Genomic DNA, 22,611 nt, shown 5'->3' with positions numbered 1-22,611 from the left:
CTTGCCTTTCTCTAAACCCTCTCTGCTGCTTCAATATCCATTCTGAGCTGGGGGCCTAGTACTGCACACAGTATATAATGGCATTATAATATTGAGTTGACAAATGGAGAGTGAAGAACCACCGAGTACCACTCAGTACCACCATAACTGGGATCTGGATTGTCTAGATTTGGCCTGCTGTTTACTGTTCGTGTCTCCCAAGGGCTCTCTGACAGTGCATGACAACAACAAAGCAGCATTATTCCCCAGTTCAGAGGCGAATGACCACACCTGGGGTCTCAGGAACAGCCCTCTGTAGCTGCGATGCAGTGGGCAATGCTGCATACCTTCTGGATGGCTGCTCATCTTGTGCTGGCCTATCAGACCTTTCCAGACTCCACACAGCTGACTCCTGTGTGATGTCTCCCTAAGCCCGTTGCACACTTTTCTTTTACATTTCTGTTTTCTCTCACTTTATATTGCTGAACCTTCCTCCTCATTACTGCACCACTTGAGCAGTTGCTACTAATAATGATATTCTCTGTGTTACTCTCCATCCCATTCCTTTTACCACCTAATATTTTGTTTGCTTCATTTGCCCACAGCTGCACACTGAGATGGTGCGTGCGGTGAGGTGTGCACTGGGATGAGCCAGTCTCTTTCCTCAAGTGACAGTTAACTTTGGACATGGTGAAGTGTGTTCATAGCTTCCAAAGCCAGAGGACCTAGCTGGGCTAACCTCCTGTATAACACAGGCCCTGGGACTGTTGTGACTTCATTCCTGTTTGAACTAGAACAGATCTTTTAGAAAAACAGCCAATCTTGATATAAAAGTGCCAGCGATGGACAATCCACCATGACCATTGGGGAGTTGTTCCCATAGTTAATTCCCTCACTGTTAAACATTTACACCTTCTTTCCAGTCTCACTAAGTTTAGCTTCAGTTCCAGCCAGTGGATCTCACTCTACCTTTGTCTGCTCCAACAGAAGCTCATTATCACATTTTGGTTCTCCAAGAAGGTACCTACAGACTGTGATCCAGTCACCCCGTAGCCTTCATTTGGTTAAACATAAGAATGGCCAGACTGGGTCAGACCAAAGGTCCATCCAGCCCAGTAGCCTGCCTACCGACAGTGGCCAATGCCAGGTGCCCTAGAGGGAGTGAACTGAACAGGTAATGATCAAGTGATCTCTCTCCTGCCATCCATCTCCACCCTCTGACAAACAGAGGCTAGGGACACCCTTCCTTACCCATCCTGGCTAATAGCCATTAATGGATTTAACCTCCATGAATTTATCCAGTTCTCTTTTAAACCCTGTTATAACCCCAGCCTTCACAACCTCCTCAGGCAAGGAGTTCCACAGGTTGACTGTGCACTGAGTGAAGAACTTCCTTTTATTTGTTTTAAACCTGTTTTAAACTAAATAGATGGAGCTCCTCGAGTCTCTCACTATGAGGCAGGAGTTCTAATCCTTTAATCACTCTTGTAGCTCTTCTCTGAGCCCTCTGCAATTTATCAACATCCATCCTGATGACACATTTCCCCTTCAGCGGGCATCACCTAAATTTAATCTGCCATCATGTTGCTCATTCACCTAGCTTGGTTCGATCACTGTGGCATTGCACATGGCCCTCTAGTCCTGACCGATCTACAGAACTGAATGCTAAATTCACATAGGCATTGCAGCACCTAACTCCCAGTGCCCTGCTGCAGAGTGGAACCCTCACCATGGAGAGAATTGGGCACCTAAGGAATGGTCCTCAGAGGGCCAGCCAGCCAAGCAGGGCGCCACCTGAGCCAGCCAGGGGTGAAATGCAGAGGTATTTAGGTGCCTAACTCTCATTGACAGACAGGCAGAGGCAGCTTCCTGCACTCAGGATTCTCACCTATGAGCCCTCACCTGGAGTTGATAACCTAAGCCAGGCCAGCCCTTTCCCTACCAGTCAACATCCAGAGCATAGGGGTAGTCTGACTTCTATGTCTGGAGGGGCCAACAAGCCGCATGAGGGAAGGCGAATCTCACACCTGCCCAAGGCTTGCAGTGCCCTCCACAAGCTACACCTATGACCCAGACCTTTCTGACACAAAACTACCATGTTATAACCAAGAGCCTGGCGGAGAAGGGACTTACCCAGGCTTGGGGAGAGCTGCTTCTCCAAATCTGGCAGATTTAACTTGGGTCTCCCACAGCCCACGTGAGCGTCCTGACCACTGAACTGGGACAGACACCCCCCCGGCGATCCTTTGTGACATATAACCACCAGGTCTGAGGCATGTTCCCAGAACACCTGCAGGATCAGGCTCTGCTGCTGAGATGGGCAGGTGAATGCGTTCGAGAATGCTTTGAGGCTGGCAGGGCTGCAGTTTCAGTGTGAGGGGGCACCAGTGCTTAGGTGGGTTAGGCCAGGCCCACCTGTGGAACTTAAGCACCTAAGGGATTAGATGGTAGCTCAGGGTTTTTGAGGGGTTTTGAGAACCGTCAGTGGGGCTTAAACAAACAATTAAGCACTTGTCTCTTTGTGGATCTAGGTGTAAATTTTGCCACCTCACCATTTTCAGATCATCATTAAGGGTCACACACTTCCTAACTTCTGCAGGCTGAGTTCTTCACGCACCCCAGGGGCTCCTGACACCCCTCCATTTCTCTCCCTCCCATGCCCCTCTACTTCAGGGACTCCCTGCAACTCCTCCCATCATGCTTTGGGCTCCATGTGTGGCCACCTCCTTCCTCCCTCTCATACCAGGACTCCATACACTCTCTCCCCAGGCCAGACGCTCTGCCCTTCTATGCCCAGGGTTCCCCATTTTCTCCCCCTGCCAGGGTCCATAGGCACAGCCACATTCCTGTCCGGGCATGCTCAGAGAACACCTGTGGGACTGGGGTGGGAAGCTCTAGTCTGAGAATGCTGCCAGGGCTCCGGGCACCTCATTAGCTGGAGGTAACGTTAAGGCCCTGGCAGCAGCTCAGCGGTTGGTTTGAGGGGACAGCGTAGACCTGCCCTGAGATGCTACTCTGCCCAAGTCTATGTGCCTTATGTTGCTCAGGGGTGTGTAAAAGCCACCCCCGCTCCCCGAGTGACAAGTGTCGCGCTGTCCCCAGGAGCCATTCCCCCGCCAACATAGCTTCCGCTTCTAACCAAGGGAAGCGCTCTCCCCTGGGCACAGCGGGTCTTCCCCAGCTGCGCTGATGTAGAGTAGACTTGCCCCACATAGCTTTGTGGATCTAGCGCTTCCTGCTTCTCATCCGCAATGAAGGGGTGTTTTGAGTTAGCTTTCTGAATTCTAGCTTAGCTCTGTTCGTTCCACTCACCTTGCCAGGTGTAGTTTATGCTCCTTTTTATTGGCTTCACTGGGGCTAGATTTTCATATTGCAAAGGAGCTTTAGCCCCTTGACCTTTAGCCAGATAGTTTACTTCTTGCCCTGCTGCTTCCCTTTGTTCAGTGGTACACACATCTTCAGAGACGGTTGTATTGTTTCCTTATGTAGCATCGATGCCACATGAAAAATTTTACTGCCTCTATTTTTGAGTTCAGGGCCTTTGCGATAAGCTGTCTCACTGTGGTGGAATTTTCCTTTCTGAAGTTAGGGGCACCGCACCTATAATGCTGAACTGGACAACAGGCTGGGCCACCCGAAGCTGCTATTACTTCCTGACCCAATCCCTGCCCGTTACTGACAAGTCCGTCTCTCCTGCTGCAAAAAGCAACTGTTGAATGTGTTGAGGAATTTGGACCTGCTGCTATTTAAGCAGGTTAGTTGAAGTTCCCCCTTACCAACATTTTGCATGATTTGCAGTCTCTCAGCACTGTGCTCGTGGCCTGATCCGGACCCACAGCCCAGCAGCAGACTCCCACTGGCTTAGCTGCAGGCTCTACACCAGCCTCGGCAGGAGCCACCTTTCCATTCTCACCGTCAGCAGTGCCCGGTGCTGACACCTGACAAACCAGGACACGGAGGCTCCCAGCATGACAATAACTATTGACCTTTTTATTTCAGTCAGCTACAGCAGCTCTACATCCCCCTAAAATACTGTCCTGACCCTCCTGTGTTACCACCAACACTTGTGGGCAGACACACTGAAGTGGAACCAAGTCTCTCGTTAAAGCTTAGTATTAAATATTAAATAGTCTCTTATTCCATTTACATTACTGTGTCAAGAAAAAGATAGTTAAAAGGTAAGTTACATGAACCTGTGAACAGCCCCGTTCATTAGCACTGCAGGCTCTGGGGCCAGTCCTCAGGAAGGCGGAGGGTTGCTCCTACAGATATGGAGGAGACCCAGACCGTTGACTAATACATGAGTTTCCTGTCTTTCCAGAACTGGGCTAAAAATAGGGCCACCCTGCTGTGCTGCGGAGCAGGCAATCTGCAGCCTTGGTTTTCTGCACTAGACAGAAAATCCTAATGTGATTAGAACACTGTGTGGCTGAGGAGGGTTTTTATTCCCCATGAAGGGCTAATAGTTGAATGTGCTTCTTCCTATTGGCCATCACTGGCAATGCCCAGCACGTCACTCAGAGGCAGGGAAAGGATTTGGTCACTATGGACTTTGATGGAGAACGTCCTCTTCAAAAAACAAAACAAAAAACCCAAACAGTTGAGAGTCTGAAGTAGTTTAAAAAAAGCACTTAGGAAGCTCGTACTAGAGTCATTAGGTGTTCTCAGAGTAGGGAATCGTCCGTGCATCCCCCTTCAAGTCCATAGCGAAATTCTTGCAAGTTTGAGACTCCGTAGAAGTGGACAAAGGCTGCAGCCACCACCAGCACGTGGAAGATCTGATGTGACTGGAACTGTGGGGAAGGTGAGATAAAGCCCTTAAAAGTTAGACCAGCAAGAAGCCAACCACCACAAAAGGTGAGTCCTGTCCCAGACTGAACTGTCAGAGCTCTCAGTAGATTGCAGCATCACAAACCAGGCAGACAGGTCAGAGGTCCTTTCAGTGCCTCTAGTCATGACCTGTTCATTCAACCCATTGCTTACCTGGTCGTTTACATCTCAGCGCCAGGTGGAAAAACTCAACGCACGGGATAAAGGGAGATTCTATTTGAAATGGGCCATTTATCTCACCCGACCGGAACTAAAACTGCCTGTGACAAAGCGGTACATTTCTCTGCATATATCTGTGTGGAACCACAAGCCAAGCTACATGGAAGGGAGATGGCCTGGATGGCAGAGTCAAGTCCCTCTGAAATTAGCCCCCGGCAGCAGCTAAGAGCTGCAGGAAGGAACCCACCAGCCTTCGAACTTTCAGTTTGAAACACATACTGGGGCCAAGATATCAACAGACGTCTATGAAAGACCTGCAATTCTGAAAGAGGAACCTAGGTGGTTTGGGCTGCAGAGCCCGCAGGCGACCTAGGCAGGCAACTCCCTGAGCACAGCTGGCTCCACCACTGAAGCTGTCTGGCTCGCCAAGCTCAGTTTGGGGTCCCCTGGAAAGGCTGGGGCAATGGGAAATCACCATTTGCCCCTGGAAAAGAGATTACTACTTCAGCCTCAAAAGTCAATAAGCAAGGGATGTAAGGGGTCCATTTTGAAGAGGCCAATGGGAGGCCACAGACTCAGGGACTGGAGAGCTTTAGGGTCAGTAGAGCACTTGCTACTGGCCCAAGGCAACTACAAATCCCCACATGCACTGCTCCAATCTGATCGAAGCAGCACGGCTGGATTGCATGCTGCATCCTGGAACCACAGGCTACCCCTGCCTTCTCTTTTTCCCCTCTTGCTCTCTTCACAATCTGCCTTTCATTACCAGCAGAGCACCACATCCCAGAGCTGTCCCAGAGGAGTCTAACCCAGAAGCTATGGGTCCAGCCCCAGGCTGTGCTCTGGATTGCATCTAGCACCACTTCTCCCGGCTTTCTCAGTAGGATGCTGGATCACGGGACAGGCCTGCCGCTTGGCAATGACAGCATGTTTACACAGACTTCCAGACAGGGCCTCTTCCAGCCAGCCTCCAGGAGAGGCCAGTGCTTTCCTAATGTTACAGCCACCACCACCTCTTCTCCTTTCAGGGACCCTGAACACGGGCTCCAAAGAATCCTTGCTTACTGGTCCCAGCTGGACCCTAGACTTAGACAAACTCACCCTGGAGTTTCCTGCACCCTGCTCTGCTGAACGAGCCTACCCATTGTCTCTGCCCTTCCCCTGCATCCCGTTCAGCTCTTCACCATCCGCCTTGCAGTGCTCCGGCTAGTCTACCCCTGAAGGAGAAGATAGGCTCTTCCCACGCCCCCAGAAAAGGCTGTACTCACCCAGATGTCAAACTTGCCAGGAAAGAAGCGCTCTGGGATGCGGGCAGCATACAATCCTGCTCCTGTTATGTACATCACAGCCATGAGGAAGAACCAGCCCATCTGGCCCACGGTGGTGGCTTTCACAAACCCCTCAGCGATGGTGAAGTGCATGGTGGGCACAACGCCACTCAGCCCCAGCCCCAAAAATACCCCTGGGGAGAAAAAAGAGCCCTCAGCCTTCATTCAAAATACAGCCAAGGCACCTGCGCTGGAGGCTGATCTGCAGCTCCCACGATAGCAGAATGCAGGTCTCCTCCAGGCCAGGAGTTCAGTGCTGGGAAGCCTGGTTGGACTGACCGCTCGGGATGGATAGCTCCCACATCCCTCCAAGCTGCCCCCCAAAGCCTGCCGAGGAGGGAGAAGGGTTGCAGAGCAATGATCTGACTCCACAGACATAGGAGCCGTGGCCTTCTCGTTTAGCCTTCCAGAGAGGCCTGCATGGGCCATCGATGATGGGACAATAAGAGTGGACTGAGACCAGACTCCTTCATGTGCCGGTCAGATGGAAACTGTTTGGAGCGGGAGACCAAGAGCCCATGTATCACACTAGCAATCTACTGAACCAGTCATTCCCCCACAGGACAGAACAAAGGCTGAACCACCCCACCAGTCGCAGGTGGTTTCATTCAGAACCTTCTGGGCTGGTTCTAGCTCTGCCCTGCATGGCCTGAGGGGCAGGCTGGATTTCAATACAGCTGGCTCTCAAAGCACTGCTCTTTCCCTTACTCTCTCCAAGCTACATGGAAATGTACTTTTGGGGTTAAGTTTCAGCCGAGGCCTGGCAGCTGCTTTTGAGTTCCATCCCATGGAAGCCCAGTCTGGAAAACGCAAGGGGCTTTTTGGCATAGGCAATTCAGAAATGGCTGAACTGCCCAGCGCGGAGCTGTTAGGGTTACTCGTGCTCCCCAAGGACTTGGTCCTTTAGTCGTTTGCAAAAAGTGCCCCAGACAAGTGTAAACATTTAAAGAGCTGGGCTCTGCTCTGCACAGAGAGAATCACCCTAAGTTCAGCTCAGAACTAACACTGACACATGATCCCCAGCGTCCACAGCCTTCTCTGCAGACTGATTGTCTCCTGAGCTCTCTGGGCTCCTGCAGCATTTAGAACTAGGCACACAGGAATTGGCTTGACTGCAGCATCCACCCCTTGTTGCAGAATCGACCCATTTAAAAAGATTTCTAGATGTTGGATTACAAAGAAAAATTTGCAAATGGAACAGATGCAGTGATGTCTTCCTGAAGCTGCAGACAGAGCCCTCGCCACAGCAGCTGAGCTGAGATTCCCCAGTTTGGGATTCAGAACAAGCAGCAGGTCAGTTTAAATGGCAGAATTGTTAACTGTGGTCATGTAAATAGAAATATCCAGCAAACACTGCATGGTAGGTGGAAACCTGCTCAAAACCTCTGGCAGGAGGGAGGGGGGTTACAACACTGCCAGCTCAGATGATCTTCAAGATGTTAAGCTGTGTCTACACTAGCACTGAGCAGGGTTTCAAGCTAACTCCAGATACACACCCCTTTGTGGCCCAGGTAGCCAAGGCCAATCCGTGCCAGTCAAGCAGCTTGCACTTAAAAGCGCTGACTGTCCTGAGGCTTGTTTCCTTTTCAAAAACAGGGAAATGGAACAGCAAAATCTAGGTCAATGCATCAAATATAACTGCACAGGAGTCGAGCAGTGAAGGCATTCAGGCTCTCTGGGATAGGGACTGGCCTTGGCTGTGCAGTCTCTATTTCTGTGTTGTGTTAAAATGTTCCCCTCAATACATACACTGGTGTAGCCAGAGAGACGCCCAGGCTGGATGGGTTGGGTTGGGTTGGGTTAACCCTGCATTGACTGGCCCTGGTGCATTTCTACTCATCTTCAGAACAGGCCAGCAATGACAAGGTTTGTATTTTATACAGCGTGGGCTTCCCACATGTGACTCCCTCCTGTTCTCTGGGGCTGTGACCTGGGTACTGCCTGGGAGAGGCCCAGTGGGGATACCATGCGGACTGCGGGAAGCAGACTGTGGCACATACAACAGAGCACATGAGCTGTTCCACCGAGCATCTGGGGCCATTGGCAGCACACCAGGACACTGCGATCAGTACAGCTACAGCAGCTCAGCCCAGACACAGGCAGCATTAACCACTGCAGCCCCGCTCAGCCCAGAGCCCACATGGCAAGTGGCGAAGAGCAGGTGCGCTGCCCCCCCACCCCGGAGGGAGCTCGTTTCTAAAGTTGAGTGTCCAGAGAAGGGAGCTCTCTGATGCAGAGATAAAAGCAGATGTCCCTGGTGAAAGCTGCTCTGGGAAGGGCTCCCTGGACAAAGTCACAACCTCTGGCAACAATTCCGCAGCTCCTGCTCCCCTTGGAGGGTTACCAGCTCTCAGATGGTCAAGGGTCCCCCAGCCCCAGCGGAGAGGAAAACCCTTGGGCTCACTAAACCAGTGGTTCTCAACCAGGGCTCCGAGGCCCCCTGTGGGGCTGTGAGATCATTTCAGGGGGTCCCTCAAGCAGGACCAGCGTTAAGACTTGTTGGGGCCCAGGGCAGAAAGTGAAGCCTCACCGCATGGGTCTAAAGCCCAGGGCCCTGAGCCCTGCCATCCGGGGCTGGAGTCGACACCTGAGCACCGTAGCTTTGCGTGGGGCCCCAGGCAGTTGTCTTGCTTGCTACCCCCTTACACAGGCCCTGGCTTTTATATGCAGAAAACCAGTTGTTGTGGCACAGGAGGGCCATGGAGTTTTTAATACCATGTCAGGGAGGCCTCAGTAAGAAACAGGTCGAGACCCCCTTCACTAGGCTTCCATTCACCTCCAGGCCTCAGTGCTACCCAGGCTGACAAGCCTCCCGCCATGGAATGATCCTGAACAAGGATCACAAGAACCCTGTGCTTCTGCAGCCTCTGTTTCAAGCCAGCCCGAGCTTTCCAGTTCAGGGAGCACTGAGAATGGTATGACCCTGCGATTTGTGGCACAGCCCTGTGGGAAGCAGCCAGGACTCCGGCTGGGGCAGGAACATTCATTTAAGCTACATCTAAGTGAAAATGACCTGTGCCTTCCGGACTATTTAACATGCAACACTAGCGATCACTGCCAGGCGGCAGAGCCCTGCATCTGCTCTGTGGGAGGGAAATGTACGCTGCCCGTAACTCCGTAACAGCAGCTCAGGACCAAGGCTGGCCAGACACAACTGTGTCACTGGAACGCTTCAGGCCCTTCTCTTGCTCTTCTCACCAGGGCTGGGTTGTGGAGGCTTAGCTCAGCACACCCAAATCAAGAGCAGATGTGTCTGTCAGTTGCTGACCTGTTCCTAGGGGGCTGCCATTGCCCCACACCGGCCAACCCCAGAATCACACCACAAGTGGGGGAGTGCCATGAAGTGACAGCTCACCCAGGCACTCAGTGGCCTACAAATAAAGGGCGTGATCCTGTTTCCACTGAGGACACTAAGAGCTGTGACCTTAACATCAATAGCACCAGGCTCATGCTACTTGTATTTCCAGTCTACCCAGACTGGCACCTGAAGCCCAACACGGGTTCTCTCCTGGCACGTTGCTCTATTGCAAAGCAAGGAAGGTACAGCAGGAAGCTAAAGACATGCACATAGATGGGAGTTTCCATTGCCAGAGAACCGGTCGAGTGAATCCTTCTGGGGAAACTGGTTTGTGCCCACAGCAATTGGTAGCTTTTCTATGGGTCCCCAAATGGCTCATGCACTGAAATTAGCCACTCCAGTCCCCTGGGAGGCAGCAGTCTCTATCTCCAGTTTACAGACTGAGGAATGATGTGACCTACCCAGAGGTGGGACATGAACCCAGATCTCCTGGGTCCCTGTTAAGTGTCTTAGCTGCAAGCCCTTCCTTCAGGCTTTGGGGCTTTCCATGCTCACACCCAGCGGGAGTGGCCCCACCTACACCCAGCATGCTAGAAAGTCAACATCCACGAATGCCAGCAGAGCAGCTTGTGGCATTCCTACCTGCTCGGGTCTGTCTGTGCTTGGGGGTCGCAAACCGGTCCCACTGAGCGACAATGATTGCGGAGATGCCCAGGACACAGACAATGGAGAGGTAGATGAGCCGAGGCTGCGGTGAGCAGTAGAATGAGTAATAGAGCCAGGGCACAAAGCTCCCCATAATCAGCAGTGCTATTCCCGAGTAATCCAACCTAGAACACAGCCACAAAGAGAAACCCAGGGTCAGTTTGGAAGTGCACTCCCCTCACTCTGGCAAGTCTACACCCTCAGCTCCCGTTCTGGGAGCCCAACTTCTGGCTCTCCAGCTGTAGCCGTCCAGACTTTGCCACCCTGCCTACGCCTGCAGGCCTGGCCGGGGGGAGTGTGACTGGGAAGAACTGCAGCAATATACTGTGGGCGCTTCTGCTTGCATTCCAGGTGAGTTTGTGGAGCAGAGGCGAAGGAGGGTGGGTCTGTCTAGGCAGTACGGGGATGAGCAGAATTAGGTGTGTCTGTGCAGTTTTCTGACTGTTTAGTGACAGCATGGACAGGACAAACACTGGCATAGCCTCAGTGGGAAGCAGTAACTCTTAGCTCTTGTTTGCACAGGAATGCTGACAGCTTCTTTCATCCCCAAGTGCTTGCAAGTGATACGTATGGGAATCACTTCCCCACTGAAATGCAGCCAGTGCTGGGGTGAAGAGCAGCAGCTGTGTAACATCCCATGGCACATTAGGGCATTTTGGCTAAGGGCACCGCAACAAAGCCTGCTCTAAAGAACACCCGCTCCCCCCCGGGACCTTAGTGCTCTGCAAAGCAGCACCTGGCAGGTAAATCCCTTTAGCAGACTGGCCTGAGCAAGGTCTGCTCCAAAAGCCTCACACATGGTGTTGTTGTTCAATGCCTGGAAGGCTAAGGCCAGGCTAGCTCTCCTCTAGGTCAGCCTGCTGCTAGGACACGACTAGGAGTTAGCAGCAGCTACTGCTGAACACAGCTTTGTGGTTGTTTTGCTGTAGCCAACTCACTTTGAAAACGTCCGGGAGACCTTCTCCGAGTGGCAGTAGACTGTGTGGAAAAGCCAGGAAAAGCTGAGGCACAGCACCGCGCCAAGGAAGAACATCCCGAACACCACCTTCTCCTGAAGGGGGGCCATGAAGTACATGTTGGGCCTGAGCATGGTCAGAATCCCCAAGAAGAGGAACAACACAAAACCTGCAGCAACACACCAAAGAGTCAGTCAGCCAGCAGGAGCTACTTCCAACAGCCGCCCAAGGGAGCACTGGTGCAATGGCAGTGAGCCAGCATTTCACAGCAGACCTGGGGAAAATCAACACTCAGGGTCTTTGTTACCCCTGCCTGCCCAGGAGAGGGCAGCACAGAAGGGTCACACAGCATCAGTCCTGTTAACAGAGGAACTTGGTAGCTGCCCTGGGAACAAGAACAGGCACATGGGGGCTAGTCTGGATCTCCCTGGCAGGGCCTGCAGCAGGGTGTTGCTGTGCCCAGTGCAACATGCACTCCACTCTGCTGCCTTGGAGGGGCCAAACCTGTTTGGGGGGATAGTGGTGGGGAAGGGCCAAGCTGCCTTACTTATTCTCCAAAGACCCAGGAGCCTCTAGAGAGATGTGTGGGGCAGCGCCCTGCCACGCCATCAGTTCTGCTCCTGGGGAAGGGGCAATGAGAAGAGTCGGTTGAGGTGCTCCTTCCCCCAGAGGCCTTAGCAACACTACGTCTGCTCCATGTGTGCTGACGTTCGACTGCCAGGCTGGCCATTGATACTGACACCAGCTGATGTGGTTAGCACGGCCAGGTGAGTGATCTGACTTGGAATTGTTTTAACATGGCTTCAGTCTGCACCTGGCCCTCAGTGCTGGTTGCCTACCAGGAATGTTGCTGTTGTGAGCTAGTTCCCTACATCTGTGACATACTTCCCTCCCTGCTGGAGGAACTGCGAATCTGACCATCATTAGCAGCCCTGGGTACAGTGAGCCACACCTTCACCCGAAGGCCACGAGCAAGAACTGCCTCTGCCTGGGGTTCCCTGGAAAGGCCCTGACCCTTGTGCTGTCCATCTGGGAGAGCAGACTGTGACGTTGCACTCTATATGATTTTATGAAAATATGCTAATGAATGTGACTATAATGTAACTGGAATATGCTTCATGCAAAAGGTCTCTTGTAAAGGATCATTACAAAGCTTATAAACTACTGAGTGTGGTCATCCTATTTGTATAAATGTATCATTCTTGTATCTGAAACTAGAAATATGAAATAAAACTGAGGTCCTATTGTAATTATGCAAAGTGTGGGCCATTAATGGTGGTTTGGAATCTTGATGGCTCCCATTGACTAGGACAATTGGTTGTAAATGGCTCTGTTTACTTGCAAGCCTTCCTGTGAATCAGACCAGGAAGAATGAAGGCTTGGGGCCTCACAGGACATGTGACCATGTCACCTGGTAATGGAATCCATCTAAAACCTGGGGCTTTTCCATTTAGGAGGAGGGGTGGGGACCCAGAGAGACAAAAGATTCCCACCTTGTGCCAAAGCTATATAAGGGGGTGGAACAGAACAATGAACAGGACCGAATGGCTAGGCAGCAGTTCTGCGGAAAAGGACCTAGGGGTGACAGTGGATGAGAAGCTGGATATGAGTCAGCAGTGTGCCCTTGTTGCCAAGAAGGCCAATGGCATTTTGGGATGTATAAGTAGGGGCATAGCGAGCAGATCGAGGGACGTGATCGTTCCCCTCTATTCGACATTGGTGAGGCCTCATCTGGAGTACTGTGTCCAGTTTTGGGCCCCACACTACAAGAAGGATGTGGATAAATTGGAGAGAGTCCAGCGAAGGGCAACAAAAATGATTAGGGGTCTAGAACACATGACTTATGAGGAGAGGCTGAGGGAGCTGGGATTGTTTAGCCTGCAGAAGAGAAGAATGAGGGGGGATTTGATAGCTGCTTTCAACTACCTGAAAGGGGGTTCCAAAGAGGATGGCTCTAGACTGTTCTCAATGGTAGCAGATGACAGAACGAGGAGTAATGGTCTCAAGTTGCAGTGGGGGAGGTTTAGATTGGATATTAGGAAAAACTTTTTCACTAAGAGGGTGGTGAAACACTGGAATGCGTTACCTAGGGAGGTGGTAGAATCTCCTTCTTTAGAGGTTTTTAAGGTCAGGCTTGATAAAGCCCTGGCTGGGATGATTTAACTGGGAATTGGTCCTGCTTCGAGCAGGGGGTTGGACTAGATGACCTTCTGGGGTCCCTTCCAACCCTGATATTCTGTGATTCTATGAAAGGAAGCTGCGGTCATGAGAAATCCCCTAGCTACCACCTGAGCTGGAATAAGGACTGTACCAGGGGAAAGGATTGGACCAAGACTAGAAAGGAGTCCAGTCTGTGAAAGAAGCTTATGAGAACATCTCTGAGGGTGAGATTTATCTGTAATCGGTTTCTTAATGTATTAGACTTAGACTTGCGTGTTTTTGTTTTATTTTGCTTGGTAACTTACTTTGTTCTGTCTGTTATTACTTGGAACCACTTAAATCCTACTTTTTATACTTAATAAAATCACTTTTTGCTTATTACTGAACCCAGAGTTAGCGACTAATACCCGGGGGAGCAAACAGCTGTGCATCTCTATCAGTGTTATAGAGGGTAGACAATTTATGAGTTTACCCTGTATAAGCTTTAAACAGAGTAAAACAAATTTATTTGGGGTTTGGATCCCACTGGGAATTGGGCATTGGGTGCTAGAGACAGGAGCACTTCTCAAGCTGTTTTCAGTTAAGTCTGCAGCTTTTGGGGAACATGGCTCAGACCTGGGTCTGCGTTTGCAGCAGGCTAGTGTGTCTGGCTCAACAAGGCAGAGTACTAAAGTTCCAAGCTGGCGGGGAAAACGGGCTCAGAGGCAGCCTCGGCACATCAGGTGGCAGTCCCAAGGGGGTCTCTGTGACCGAACCTGTCGCACAGACATCACTCACTGTTCGCTCCCCTCACTTTGCTGAAATAGAGGCTGAGCCATGCTGCCCAGCAGCACTGACAGGGACACTGTGAGGAGGTCAGTGGCAGTTGTGCTGGCCAGGACCTTTCCAGGAGCTATCGCCTGCCTGGCGGTTACAGTTACTTGACGGCACCTCCTCCTCCAGCCAGTCCAGCTCCGAGGACACTGGATGAGCACAGCTGAGAACTGACAGATTGCTGTTGTGCCAGCTGCCAGACAATAAGCTGGTGCCCACCATAATGGGGTCTAGGAGAGCATGGACAGTCTCAGTTGGCTTAGGGGGTCAGATCCCTCTGTGCCTTGTGACACTGGGGTAAGGGAGTGGCCTGTTCTCCCCACACACAGCCCTCATCCAAAGGTCAAGTGCCCCCTGGCTGCAATGACAGCAACATAATCCCTAAAATGAATCCAACTACTTGTCTGGTGCTCAGCACGGACGCCAAGCCAGGATCCCAGGCCAGACGAAGAGGAAGCAGGCTGCACACCCTGACGGGACAAGCCTTGACCCTGGCAGGGTGTGTTCTGTGCCAGGTGAGGCAAGAGCACTCCCTAGTGACGGAGAAGTACACCTGAATGGGACACTTGACTGCCCACGCAGCACAGAGTGAGATGTGGGAGGGGGGCTCTAGGGAGCAAGGATGGCTCAGCACCGAACAGCTCCCATTCTTCCACTGGGGGGACAGACATTCTTCACTGTTCTCAATGGAAGCAGCGCCCACCTTCCCCGAGCCCAGCCAGTCCCCGTTCTGCTCTGCAGGTCAGTTAGATTCTGTACACAGACATGTCTGTTCACAGGGGTTAATCCCCACCAGCGCGCCACAGGAATCCCTGTGTCCATCCCCCGAGAATCTGATGGGTTATTGCTCTGTCAGCTCCATGCTCCCTCAGTGCATGTAGTGAGGCCATGGCTACTAGAGTCCAGCACAGGACTCCCACTAGTATGGCGGCAGGTCCTTCAGGGATCTACACGAGTCTCACACAGGGCTCTAATGGCTACCACCCCAGCCCAGCGGAGGATCTGGCACAACAGGCCATGGGAACCCAAGAGCGACCCAGGCCCTGAAATATTGCACTAACACTGGCAGCGGAATGATCTGGAGGCAGCACTGGGGCCCCAAGAGAGTCCCGAGCTCCCAGACAGGCAGGTTTGCTGCCCTGGCAGGGGATCCAGCCCTTTGGGGAAGACAAAATAACTCCCAGGGGATGTCTCTGATTGAGGATGCAACAATGACAGGCCCATACCAAGCTCCCTCCATCCCCTCGCTGGGGAGAAATTCTCCCCTTCTTCATGCCCACTAAAGAGAGAGAAGAAGGAGGATGGGGGGAGAACAGGACACCTCCCTCCCCTGGATGTTTATGTGACAGATGATGCGTGAAACTTTTCCCTAGTAGAAGGCATGCACTACAGTCAGCCTATGAGCTGTCTGAGGCCGGGCCCTTGCCTTGTGAGGTCTCTGTCCCGGGCAGGGCATGCTTGTGCTGCCATAGCTATACGCATCAGCCCCAAGGCTAGCACTCCCCTCAGTCACCTAGCAAGTGAGTCCAGATGTTGCCCGTCTCAGTGTGTATTCGGAAGATGCTCTTGAAGCAGGCTCTGAAGGATGGCATAGGGGGTCTGTGTCCATGCAGGAGGTAATCGTTATCCTTCAGCCAGTCCGGGAGCACATCGTAGGGAATCACCCTCCAGCGCCCTTCCCACACCTGCAACACACCAACCCCCGCAGCCAGTTACTCTGACTGGCAGCCCCCGGTCAGGCATGGCAGCTGCTTCAGAACCACTCCTATCCCCTGGGACTGCTCGCTATTGTTTCCATGGTGCCCATCACTGTGAAAGTCAAGCTGAAAACCATACAGAACCAGCCAGTCTCTTCTGTGAGGTAAGTACTGAACTGGGCCAGCCTTCTCTCCTCAGAGGACATGACAACTCAAGAGCAGGTTCTGTTGCTGCAAAATTAAATGCTATGCAAACACCCCCAGGATGCCCACATAGGGCCAAATCCTGCAGAATGTGGGGCCTTCCCTACACTTGATACCCTGGGACTGTTGGAGACCAGCACCCTCAGAATTTGGCCCTTCATCACCTTAACAGGCAACACTGTCAGCTGAGACACGGCCGACGATGTGACAGCTCTTACGAGACATTGTGACAAAAACCCCAATGGGGTTCATACAGGAGTACCCTGGGACCACGTTTTCATCCCAGCCCCAGCAATCGCGGCACTAGCCCTTCTCTCCCAGGGCTCCACAGGTGTGAGAGTGAGTACAGGAGCTTCTGCTTAGTCCCCAAGGCACACCACAGCAATACTGGACAGGTAGCAGCCAGTGCTTCAGGCCCCAGGACGGGTCCAAGGGACCCTGCCGAGCTAGATTAGGACAGGGGTTCGCACCACACTTGCCCCTGCCAGACATGGATGGTCCTCACTGCCACATGCACTAGATACACCTAGATTGTTCCACTTGTCAGGTCCTTGGCATTCTCCAAACTGCAGCTGGGGTCAGTGCTGGCTGTAGGGGGCTTCTCAGCAGCACCGACAGCAAGGGCGGGAAGGAGAAACAGCATTTCACAGGTGCTGCTGTTCACTTCCCACATTCCTCTTGGCCTTGCAGTTGAAAATTTGTTAAGCTCTTGGCTCAGGCCCCCTGCCCATTCTAGGGGGAACCCCAGTGCACTGGATTTAGTCACCCACATTCATGGTGTCCTCCTAACAAGGAAGACTGACCCAATGCAGACCCAGCACAATGCCTCAGACTCAGTCACAGAAGAGGACAGCGGCCCAGAGCCCTGGCAGCTGTCCTCTATTGACCAGCATTCAGGGCTGTCATAAACTGACAATACCTTATACACAAATTCCTCCATCTTTTCCATAGCGTGATGAGCCTGCAGAGGTAGAGTCAGCACACGAACCACCTCCTCCTCCTCCTCCTCCTCCTCCTCCTGTGGCGCTGTGCATGGCTGCTCCTTGGTCTAAAGGGAGAGACGCCGTTATTTGTCACAAGCCGCAACCCACCATAGAGATTGGACCATCAAGATGTGGGGAAATTTAGAAAACAGCAAGTATATTCCCACCAAGAGCGGTGTGAACCCTTAGAATGTACAGGTGCTACAGCCCTTCTGAGAGGGGAAGAGATGGAAGCCTCCCCAGTTACCACTGCTTATGCTTCATGCTACTGTCTTAAACTGCACACAGAAGGGATAATCCCAGACTCAGTCTTGCTTAGAACAAGGATTAGAGTGGAGGATTTTCCTTCTTTACAGTCCAGGGTGCAGCCTGAAATGGCCACTCTGCTCTGGCCAGGGAAGTGAGCCCAGGAAATAGGCCAGGAACCAGCCGAAGCAGAAGCATTAAAGGACAGAAGCCACCCCTTTTCGCTGCATGCCTCTATCTATTACTAATAGGTATTAGAAGATGACCCCTAAGCTTAAAGGCCACAAATGCAGGTGAACCAATAAGAATGCTCCTTAGAACTCCTGCAGTGCACCTGTTTACCTGCAGGCAGTACTGTCAGCAGGCGTGCAGAGGGAGTTCCTTGGCTGACGCTATGGGGCGAGGTTTGTTGAAGACTGGCTGAGCCCAGTTCACCCTCCTCCCTCCGCCCCAGAAAACAGGAGCACGCTGGGGTGAGAGGGATTGTTTGCTTATGACAGATTACTTTCTATGTAATGGAATAAGATTTCCAGGACAGATTTTCTGACACATCACTCTGAACACCACAGAGTGGGTGCAAATACTCACCATTCAGATTCAAGTATCAGAGGGCTAGCCGTGTTAGTCTGGATCCGTAAAAGTGGCAAAGAGTCCTGTGGCACCTTATAGACTAACAGACGTATTGGAGCATGAGCTTTCGTGGGTGAATATCCACTTCGCCAGATCTGACAAAGTGGGTATTCACCCACGAAAGCTTATGCTCCAATACGTCTGTTAGTCTATAAGATGCCACACGACTCTTTGCCGATCATTCAGATTCAGTCCATTTTCACCCCCACTGTGTACTGGTGTAAAAGGATGACAAGGATCAAGGTCTATTGGAGGGAGCCCAAAGCCCCACTCTTCCGTGCACCATGCTGCTAATGGGATGACAGGCAGATTTCTGGGTTAATCTGCAAGGACAGTGTTGAGAGCCTAAATAACTAGGAGTATATCTGTCTGTAACTCTGGGGCGTACAGGGTACATTCAACAGGACTGACTGGAAGCAATTTATAGGAAGAAACAGCACCAAATGGGTTTGGTTTGCAGATCCCAGCAGCTGCCCTGCCTGAGCGCATTCTGTTGGATTGTGGCTTACGCTGGCTGAACTGGCAGCTCCTTGGTCTCCCTTCTCCTCTAGCAGCGGCCCCAGTTCTGCCAGCTCCAAATCATCTCCTTCTCGGCTGCTGCTGGAAAGTCCATTTCCTTGGCTGGTTGCTGACCCTTTGCGGGACGACATCTGGTCAACACACAAAAGGTCTTGAGCTTCTGTGTCCTTGAACATTCACACTAGGAATAAAAACAAGACAAGTGACATTGCAGGCCTGCTTCCTTCCATTCTAACCCAAATCCGCCACACCAAGTGACCCAACGCTTTGCAACTTACTGCCTTGGCCAACACTGATGAGAGCATCTACAAGAGCCAACTCCTCAGCTCAGTGTCCACAGCGGCAGCCCTGGTACTCTGGGCATGGGCCCATTCAGAGTTCATGAGAACTGGAAAAGCCCAACCCCACTGTGACACCCTGACACCCCAATATTCACCACTGTCACGTAATTAGGATAGGTTTTGTACGAAGTATGACTTGTGAAGTATCATTCTAAAAGCCTCGATCTGCTAGACATTAACATCTCATTGGATTGTATGTGTTATCATCATATGTGAAGTTATGAAGTTTGGGTAGGTGTGTGTTACTGAAACACGTTGTGAGGTTGAAAATACCCACAAGCAGCCTCTCAGGTACAACAGTAAAAAGGCCAAACAATGGCTAATGGCTTATTGAGGAAATGCACATCAGCACAAGGATTACCCCAGGAACTGTGTACAACAGAAAACTCTCAGAGAGAGTACTACACAATATTTGACCCAGGTCACAGCAAAAGAGCCTTAATTGGAACCTTAATTCCCCCCTCCACAGGACACAGGTGACACGAATATGCCCAATTCATGAGGCGTTTGAGGAGCAGGGTTTGTATAGCACTTCGCCTGTGAACATGACTAGAGAAGTACGAAGTAACACTGTGTAGACGGAAGGGATGAGGATTTCAGCCTCATTCTATTTACTAGCCAAGATCACGTCACATGACGAAACCAGCACGGTTTGGTATGACTGCCCATTTCCACTCAGGAGAAGACCAAGAAGCAGGATGCTCAGGGGCTCACGCTGGTGTAGCTCAGGATGTAGACACAGGAGATGCTGGCCTGGCAGCTGTCTACGCTGTTCAGCCCTCACTCATGAGAGCCACCCTGATCACACCGTTGGTATCTGACCCCATGCTACTTTCTTACCTCAGGGTGACAAGCATTCGCCCTCTCTTCCAAACCCAGGGAAAAATACATCTTCAGAAAGCCTACAAATATCATCCCATCACCTGTAGCTTATGCAAAGCATCCCACTGTTAGGAATCCATCTTAGTTATCTTAGGCTACGTCTACACTACTGCGTATGTTGGCAAAATTTACATCGTTCAGGGCTGTGAATTTTCCACCCACCCGAGCAACATACGTCACACTGGCGTAAGTGCCAGCGTGCCCAGCGCTACGTTGCAGCAGAGCTTTTGCCACTTGCAGACGTGGTGCTTGACGCCGATGGGAGGCTCTCCCGTTGGCATTCAGCGTCTTCACTGGATGCACTGCAACGGCACAGCTGTACCAGTGCAGCTGTATGTGTACTCATGGCCTTAGTGCTGGGTCCTGCACCCGCTGAAGTCCATGGGGGCAGGTCTTACGTTCTGAGCACTTCAGGGCAGGGACAATGAACCAAATTCACTACGGAGTGTGGGTGTCAGTTAAATCAGGAGGTGGTCCCTACTAATACCAGGGGCAAATTTGGCCCTACATTTGCTTTTGTATAGTGCTGTACACATTGAAAATGCTCAGCAAATAACCCAGTATCGAGTCATAGAATATACGTAAAAGAATAAATGGACACAAATCAGATGTCAAGAATTATAACATTCATAAACCAGTCGGAGAACACTTCAATCTCTCTGGTCATGCAATCACAGACATGAAGGTCGCTATCTTAAAACAAAAAAACTTCAAATCCAGACTCCAGCGAGAAACTGCTGAATTGGAATTCATTTGCAAATTGGATACTATTAATTTAGGCTTAAATAGAGACTGGGAGTGGCTAAGTCATTATGCAAGGTAGCCTGTTTCCTCTTGTTTTTTCCTACCCCCCCCCCCAGATGTTCTGGTTTAACTTGGATTTAAACTTGAAGAGTGGTCAGTTTGGATGAGCTATTACCAGCAGGAGAGTGAGTTTGTGTGTGTATGGGGGTGGGGGGAATGTGAGAAAACCTGGATTTGTGCAGGAAATAGCCCAACTTGATTGTCATGCACATTGTGTAAAGAGTTGTCACTTTGGATGGGCTATCACCAGCAGGAGAGTGAATTTGTGTGGGGGGGTGGAGGGTGAGAAAACCTGGATTTGTGCTGGAAATGGCCCACCTGATGATCACTTTAGATAAGCTATTACCAGCAGGACAGTGGGGTGGGAGGAGGTATTGTTTCATATTCTCTGTGTATATATAAAGCCTGCTGCAGTTTCCACGATATGCATCTGAGGAAGTGAGCTGTAGCTCACGAAAGCTCATGCTCTAATAAATTGGTTAGTCTCTAAGGTGCCACAAGTACTCCTTTTCTTTTTCCGTGTGAGTGTAAGGGCTTAACCTGTCAATCCTACAGAATTTGCAAAATAAGTTTTTAGTCTTTATGGTTGTGAGGGGGGGGGGAAATCTTTCTAAATACAAAGAATGTAAGGATGTGGCATTGCACTCCTGAGCCTGCACAAAGACAGCTCCAGCACCTCTCTGGTATGCTTCACTTGACAAGCAGCGGCAGAGTGAAAGTGACAAGACTAATCAATGCTACTAGTCAGAGCTCTGCCCACAGCAATGAAATGTCAAGAGTTGGGTGAATTTCAGTATACTGCTGCCACTAAGCCCTGGTCTACACTAAGAGTTGAGATCGAATTTAGCAGCGTTAAATCGATTTAACCCTGCATCCGTCCACACGACGAAGCCCTTTTTTTTCAATTTAAAGGGCTCTTAAAACCGAATTCTTTACTCCACTCCCAACAAGGGGATTAGCGCTGAAATCGGCCTTGCCAGGTCGAATTTGGGGTAGTGTGGATGCAATTAGACAGTATTGGCCTCCAGGAGCTATCCCAGAGCGCTCCATTGTGACTGCTCTGGACAGCACTCTCAACTCAGATGCACTGGCCAGGTAGACAGGAAAAGGCCCACGAACATTTGAATTTCATTTCCTGTTTGGCTAGCGTGGCAAGCTGCAGGTGAGTGCAGAGCTCATCAGCAGAGGTGACCACGATGGAGTCCCAGAATTGCAAAAGAGCTCCAGCATGGACCTAACGGGAGGTACGGGATCTGACTGCTGTATGGGGAGAGGAATCCGTGCTATCAGAACTCTGTTCCAGTTTTCGAAATGCCAAAACATTTGTCAAAATCTCCCACGGCATGAAGTACAGAGGCCTATAACAGGGACCCGAAGCAGTGCCATGTGAAACTTAAGGAGTGGAGGCAAGCCTACCAGAAAACCAGAGAGGCAAACGGCTGCTCCGAGTCAGAGCCCCAAACATGCCGCTTCTATGATGAGCTGCATGCCATTCTAGGGGCTTCAGCCACCACTACCACAACCCTGTGCTTTGACTCTTTCAATGGAGATGGAGGCAACACGGAAGCAGGTTTGGGGAACAAGGAAGATGATGATGATGAGGTTGTAGATAGCTCACAGCAAGCAAGCAAGCAGAGAAACCGGTTTTCCCAACAGCCAGGAACTGTTTCTCACCCTGGACCTGGAACAAGTACCCCCGAACCCACCGAAGGCTGCCTCCCAGACCTGCCAGGAGGAGAAGGGACCTCTGGTCAGTGTACCTTTTAAAATAGTATACATGGTTTAAAAGCAAGCATGTTTAATGATTAATTTGCCCTGGCATTCGCGGCCAGTACAGCTACTGGAAAAGTCTGTTAAAAGTCCGGGGATGGAGCAGAAATCCTCCAGGGACATCTCCATGAAGCTCTCCTGGATGTACCCCCAAAGCCTTTGCAAAAGATTTCTGGGGAGGGCAGCCTTATTCCGTCCACCATGGTAGGACGCTTTACCATGCCAGGCCAGTAGCACGTACTCGGGAATCACTGCAGAACAAAGCATTGCAGTATATGTTTGCTGGCGTTCAAAAAACATCCATTCT

The 22,611-nt window shown here is 51.2% G+C and overlaps 1 protein-coding gene across 4 annotated transcripts in view; it reads right to left on the bottom strand.

The window, feature by feature from the left end:
- Positions 1 to 3,940: 3,940 nt before the first annotated feature.
- The window catches only part of ADIPOR1 (adiponectin receptor 1), a 32,860-nt gene continuing 14,189 nt past the window's right edge, over positions 3,941 to 22,611 (bottom strand). For 3 of the 4 annotated variants that reach the window (XM_073320269.2, XM_073320271.2, XM_073320270.2), the window contains exons 2-8: positions 18,498 to 18,688; positions 17,049 to 17,177; positions 15,742 to 15,913; positions 11,238 to 11,424; positions 10,237 to 10,424; positions 6,237 to 6,430; positions 3,941 to 4,772 (exon numbers count right to left, since the gene is read on the bottom strand). In XM_073320269.2, coding sequence (XP_073176370.1) covers positions 4,644 to 4,772; positions 6,237 to 6,430; positions 10,237 to 10,424; positions 11,238 to 11,424; positions 15,742 to 15,913; positions 17,049 to 17,177; positions 18,498 to 18,683 — 1,185 coding nt within the window. In that variant the 5' untranslated portion in view covers positions 18,684 to 18,688 and the 3' untranslated portion in view covers positions 3,941 to 4,643. Of the gene's footprint in view, positions 4,773 to 6,236; positions 6,431 to 10,236; positions 10,425 to 11,237; positions 11,425 to 15,741; positions 15,914 to 17,048; positions 17,178 to 18,497; positions 18,689 to 20,900; positions 22,556 to 22,611 lie in introns of those variants that run through there. The other variant, XR_012155851.2, reaches the window with a different exon arrangement.

The sequence above is a fragment of the Lepidochelys kempii genome, chromosome 21 (assembly GCF_965140285.1).
Source record: "Lepidochelys kempii isolate rLepKem1 chromosome 21, rLepKem1.hap1, whole genome shotgun sequence".
In the NCBI taxonomy this organism is placed as follows: Eukaryota; Metazoa; Chordata; order Testudines; family Cheloniidae; genus Lepidochelys; species Lepidochelys kempii.
The sequence above is the reverse complement of the archived record's forward strand: the minus strand, read 5'-3'. Positions and strand labels throughout refer to the sequence as shown.